Source organism: Hyla sarda, chromosome 11 (assembly GCF_029499605.1).
Source record: "Hyla sarda isolate aHylSar1 chromosome 11, aHylSar1.hap1, whole genome shotgun sequence".
In the NCBI taxonomy this organism is placed as follows: domain Eukaryota; kingdom Metazoa; phylum Chordata; class Amphibia; order Anura; family Hylidae; genus Hyla; species Hyla sarda.
The window spans coordinates 3,765,780-3,771,779 of NC_079199.1; the positions used below are offsets into that span (position 1 = coordinate 3,765,780).

General features: G+C 50.2%; 1 protein-coding gene across 1 annotated transcript in view; it reads left to right on the forward strand.

Moving 5' to 3' along the window:
• Positions 1–6,000, forward strand: part of SPATA7 (spermatogenesis associated 7) — a 29,509-nt gene extending 23,509 nt beyond the window's left edge. Inside the window, exons 7-13 of the mRNA XM_056546737.1 lie at positions 1,707–2,113; positions 2,551–2,605; positions 3,048–3,127; positions 3,670–3,726; positions 3,836–3,913; positions 3,995–4,052; positions 5,246–6,000. Coding sequence (XP_056402712.1) covers positions 1,707–2,113; positions 2,551–2,605; positions 3,048–3,127; positions 3,670–3,726; positions 3,836–3,913; positions 3,995–4,052; positions 5,246–5,776 — 1,266 coding nt within the window. The 3' untranslated portion in view covers positions 5,777–6,000. The remainder of the gene's footprint in view (positions 1–1,706; positions 2,114–2,550; positions 2,606–3,047; positions 3,128–3,669; positions 3,727–3,835; positions 3,914–3,994; positions 4,053–5,245) is intronic.

Below are 6,000 nucleotides of genomic sequence, written 5' to 3' on the forward strand. Positions count from 1 at the left end.
CGGTGGGGGGTGCAAATGCTGTGGGGGTGCGGGTTCTGCAGATGTTGGGGTGGGGATGCGGGTACTGTACTACGGATGATTGGGGGCGGGTACTGCGGAGGGTGCGAGTACCAGTGCTGCGGATGGTCGGGGGGATACGTGAGCTGCAGATGGTGGGGGGGATACGGATGGTGGGGGTGTTGCGGATGGTGAGGGGTGGGGGTGTTGCGGATGGTGAGGGGTGGGGGTGTTGCGGATGGTGAGGGGTGGGGGTGTTGCGGATGGTGAGGGGTGGGGGTGGTAAGGGGTGGGGGATTGTGGATGGTGGTGGTGCTGCGGATGGTGGGGGTGGTGAGGGGTGGGGGTGTTGCGGGTGGTGAGGGGTGGGGGTTTGGGGGGGTACTGAGCTGCAGATAGTGGGGGTGCAGGTGCTGTGGATGGTGGGGTGTTGTGGATTGTGGGGATCTTTTTTTTTTTTTTTTTTTTTTTTTTTTTTTTAGTTTTATTGAAAAGGTAACACCCGTCATCCTTGCAGTTACATACAGAATCGGTAAATACCTCCTCAATCATAACGCGACCACATTTGAGTAACAATAGGGAGCAGCGGTAAACAGACCTGAAATCTTACACGGAAATAGAACTGCGAGAATTCCCTAAACAGTTAAACTTTTAAGCAGGTGTCCCATATAGGACAACAGACATTAGCGGGGTCTCGGTAGCATCTCCCACATCGTACTGCACCACAGAGAAAGGGACATCGAAATAACATGAACCGGACGGGACAGTAGACCGTATAATGGGAATAAATGGGAACAAATTGGGAAAATATCTGTATCCGCCTCTTACGGGCTCCTGGAATAGGAACAGTCGGGGGAGAAGAGCACCGTGCCCCCCCCCCCGGATAGATTTAGAAGAGCAAGTGAGAGAACGGATGATTAATCGGGGTATAACGGGTCATAGTCGGGGGTCTTGGGTCCATCCAGCGGAGAGTTACAGCCTTCAGAGCCAAGAACAAGGATTCTATCAAAAATATCTCAAAGGTATTAGGAGTCCAAACTCCTCATTAATTCTGTTTGTAGATGACCAAATACTTATTTTCCATCATAATTTGCAAAAAATTCTTTAAAGATCATTCTGTCTCATAGTTGAGGTTATAACCTATGATGATAATTACAGCCTCATCTTTATAAGGGGGAGAACTTGTACAATTGGGGGCTGACTAAATACTTTTTTTGCCGCACTGTATCAATCTGGAGTCCAGGATGTTTAGCTCACAGAGCATTGTCTAGACTGGATACAATTGTATCACTTCTCAGCTGAGAGCAGGACTAGCTATGTACAATGTATCAGTCTGGGGTCCAGGATGTTTAGCTCACAGAGCATTGTCTAGACTGGATACAATTGTATCACTTCTCAGCTGAGAGCAGGACTAGCTATGTACAATGTATCAGTCTGGGGTCCAGGATGTTTAGCTCACAGAGCATTGTCTACACTGGATACAATTGTATCACTTCTCAGCGGAGATCAGGACTAGCTATGTACAATGTATCAGTCTGGGGTCCAGGATGTTTAGCTCACAGAGCATTGTCTAGACTAGTTAAAAGTTTACTGTAAGGGAGTGTTCTTATTCACTGACAGCAAGCAGAGATCTTGAAATGTTTAGGCATTGAAGTCTTTTATCCAGTTGTTCTAGGTTCTCCTACTGATCGGCATCTTTCTCTCTCCAGGATCTCTACGGCCCGCACTCTCCTCTCCTCAGACGTTCCCCGTATTCAGACCCCGGACCCGTCTACTCCCCCAGCTCCTTCATCTCCTCCCCGAGACGCCTCAGGTCTCCAGCACATACCGGTGAGGTGTACAGGAGGCACCCCGACCTCTCCAGCCCACACTGCCACCTCAGCAGCACCAACTCTGCCTTCTCCGGTCTCGGCAAGTTTCAGGACAACCAGATCAAGACGTATAGCGGAGACCTGCTGGAGAAACACTCCCATCATTTCACCAACAAGGAGCGGCCCTTCACCCCCCGCACCCTGAAGACCCAGGCCAAGTCTGCACTAGCCCAATCCCGGCATTACACCCCACCCAGGTGGAAGAGGAGGGGAGCGGCGGCCGAGACCCAGACGGATCTTAGCAGGTAGAGATGCCCTATACATTCTCCCCCCTAACTATAGCAGTGCACGGCTGGGAGTTGTAGTTTTGCAACTTCTGGAGGTCTACAGTTTGGAGACCACTGTCCTATAGTTACTCCCCAATGTGCACTGTTATATCTGCCCTATATAGGTGCAGTTGAAGTTGCAAAACTACAACTTCCAGCATGCCCGGACAGCCAACGGCTGTCCGGGCATGCTGGGAGTTGTAGTTTTGCAACATCTGGCGTTCCACTGTTTGTAGACCACTTTCCTATAGTTATGCCCCAATGTGCACTGTTATATCTACCCTACATTGGGGCAGTTGTACTTGCGAAACTACAACCCCCAGCATGGTGGGAGTTGTAGTTTTGCAACATCTGGAGGTCTACAGTTTGGAGACCACTCATCTACAGTCACTTGAGCTCGTGTTTTTCCCCCCCAGTTTTCGATGCAGATCGCGATCACCGGAGAGAGACTCCTCGCCGATTAGAGATGAGGTAAGTCATGACCCCAATGTCCAGGGAGTAAATAATATACTCCGGGGTCCAATATACCTGATACCCCCCACATTTATATCAGCCTATTGACAGCAAGCAGAGGTCTTGAAAATAGGAATTAAGTTGCTGAACATTTATTAGGTCATTAAAGGGTTATCCAGGAATAGAAATAGACTTCCAAATCAAAGCGCCACCCCTGTCCTCAGGCTGTGTGTGGTTCTGCAGCTCAGTTCCATTTGAGTGAATGGAGCCGAGTTATAATACCAGACGCAGCCTAAGGACAGGGGGTGGCGCTGTTCTTCTATTCCTGGATAACACCTCCAAGTTTTATGAATAATTGGACACCGGCCCTTCAAATTTCCACATCGTCTCATGAGATGATGGATTTAACCCAGAGGATGTTGGGGGTCGGAGTTGTAGATCTGACTGTGATTTCTTACAGGAATGGAACCTGGAAAATCTGCATCTGAGCGATGAGGACGATGAGGGGCACGTGGAGCAGAATCAGCCGCTGATCTCCAGGTATGAGAATCAGATCCTGGGGGGGAGGGGGCGGACAGAGATCCCCTACATGTCCTCCCCAATCTAACTACAGCAGTGGTCTCCAGACTGTGAACCTCCAGTTGTTGCAATACTACAACTCCCAGCATGCCTGGACAGCCTTTGGCTGCAACATCTGGAGGTCCACAGTTTCAAGACCACTGCCCTATACCAAAGACCCTTATTTGTGCACTGTAATCTCTGCTCCACATAGGGGCAGTCATAATTGCAAAACTACAACTCCCAGCATGCCCTGACTACATGGCTGGGAGTTGTAGTTTTGCAACATCTTTAGGTCACTGTCCTATCGTTACACCCCAATGTGCAGGGTTATTTCTGCCCCACGTAGGTGCAGCCGTTGGCTGTCCGAGCATGCTGGGAGATGTAGTTTTGCAACATCTGGAGGCACACAGTTTGTAGACCACTGCCTTATAGTAACACCCAAAGTGCACTGATATATCTGCCCCACATAGAGGAAATTGTAATTGCACAACTACAACTCCCAGCATTTTGTGTTTTTCTAGGTTTTCTTTCAGTGACTTTAAGTCGCCGTCTCCAGCGCTGCAGAAGATCCAATCAGGGTAAGTCCGGGGGAGGGGACGGCTGGACATGTTTAGTCAGTGACTAGTTGTAGGATTTGGGCTCCCCCCTCCCCCATATTAACCTCTTGTGTTTTTTTTCTCCGTACAGAGAGGAAGAATTGGCGTATCTCAATTTTGTGGCTGACGTGACCAATGAGATCCTGACGCTGGGGCTGTACTCGGACAGGTGAGGTCACATGATGCGGGGGGGGGGGGGAATAATATTCATCCTCGCTGTCGTTCTGAACACCGCTCTCTCTGTTCTTAGAGCTCTTGATCGAGTCTTTCAGCGACACGTGGAAGAAAACCGCCATCGGTTAGATGAGGTAAGAATCACCGGGATCAGCTGATCCGCTATGTAACGTCTCACAGCAGTGTCCTCCGGCTGTTAAAGAACCACAACTCCCATCATGCCACGCTTTTCCCAAGGTTGGGGACCAATGTCCTTACTAGATCAGCCCCCTCCTCTCCTGTAATACTCTGTGCTGCTGTTTCCACTGTCTGGGATATAGTAAGATTACAGCAGCACAGAGTATTTCAGGAAAGGAGGGTACTGATCGTGTAGGCCAGCGATTCCCCAACCAGGGTGCCTCAAGCCATTGGCTGTCCAGGCATGCTGGAAGTTGTAGTATTTCAACAGCTGGAGGCACCTTGGTTGGAAAACATTGTAGCAGAGCAAATTTGGCTGCAGATTTGATGCATCTTGTAAGGATCTTAACCTTTTCCTCCAACAGCTGGCAAGGCATGCTGGGAGTTGTAGTTTTGCAACATCTGGAAGTTCAGTTTGGAGACTTAGGTCAGTGTTTCTCAACCAGGGTGCCTCCGTCTGTTGCAAAACTACAACTCCCAGCATGCCCGGAAGAATCTTAACCTGTTTCTCAGCCAACAGCTGGAGGCACACTAGCTTGTCCAGGCATGTTGAAAGTTGTAGTTTTGCAACAGCTGGAAGTACCCTGGTTGGGAAACACTGGCCATGCTGGGAGTTGTAGTTTTTGCAACATCTGGAAGTTCACAGTTTGGAGACATTGGTTAGTGTTTCCAAACAGGGTGCCTCCATCTGTTGCAAAACTACATTTCCCAGCATGCCCAGTGTTTCACAATCAGGGTGCTTCCAGCTGTTGCAAAACTACAACTCCCAGCATGCTGGGAGTTGCAGTTTTGCAACAGCTGGAGGCACACTAGCGTGTCTGGGCATGTAGGAAGTTGTAGTTTTTCAACAGCTGGAGGCACCCTGTTTGGAATGTACTGTTGTAGGCCAGTGCTTCCGAACCTGTGGCCCTGCAGCTGTTGCAAAACGCGAACTATTGATAAACTACAACACCTATCATGCCAGAGAACCAGAATGGCTCACTCCTTTCCAGAAATCCTCTGTGGTCTATGCACTTCCTACTATGTGACCTGCTACAGCAGTGTCCCCAGGATCAGCCCCCTCCTCTCCTGAAATCCTCTGCACTGCTCTATCCTTACCCCCCCCCCCCCCCCCACCATGTACTGTAAATTTCCTTCTGTTGCTTCACAGAGTAAAATGCGCCACCTGCTGGACACACTGAGGACGGACTTAGACGTCGCGGAGGAAAGTAACGTGAAGTCACCTGCGCGTTCTCCTTGGGTGGGGGATACAAACGGCAGCGCCCGGGAGGCCATGTCTTATCGTGACCGCCGTCTGCACATGGACTCTCCGCCATTCAATGACTCCCTCACTGAAGCGGCTATAAGAGACTGTGCCCAAACTGAGCAGGAGGATGGGGGTGATACCTCCCCCCGGCAGTCACCTGACCATGACTTGGATGACAGGGGTCCAGAAGGCGACAGAGGGTCACCTGACCAGGAAGACGATGACGATCTGCAGGCGATGACTGTAACACCTGCGGACGCCTCTGCAGAAGATCACACCTCAGACGACACCTGCAGCTCCGGAGGTGACTTACCACAAAACAACCAGGACTCAGCGGCTCTCGAGGACCTGGAGCGAAGCTTTTCTGATGTCGTCCGAGTCTCCAGGGATGAAGACGTCTCCGATCCAGGAGCCGAGGAGACGGACGATTTCTAGAGAAATAAAAGACCCCGGAGCCTCCGCTTCTAGATATTTATTCACATACGGGTAATAACTTAGGGTAAAACTAGATCTGTTCATAGATACATCTTCTAGGGGAGATACTGTAACAAACCCTCAGCTGGGTCGGAGTCAGTTAAAGGGGCATTTCGGCTTTATACATCTTATCCCATATCCAAGGGATAAGGGGATAAGATACATGATCACAGGGGGTCCCCCCC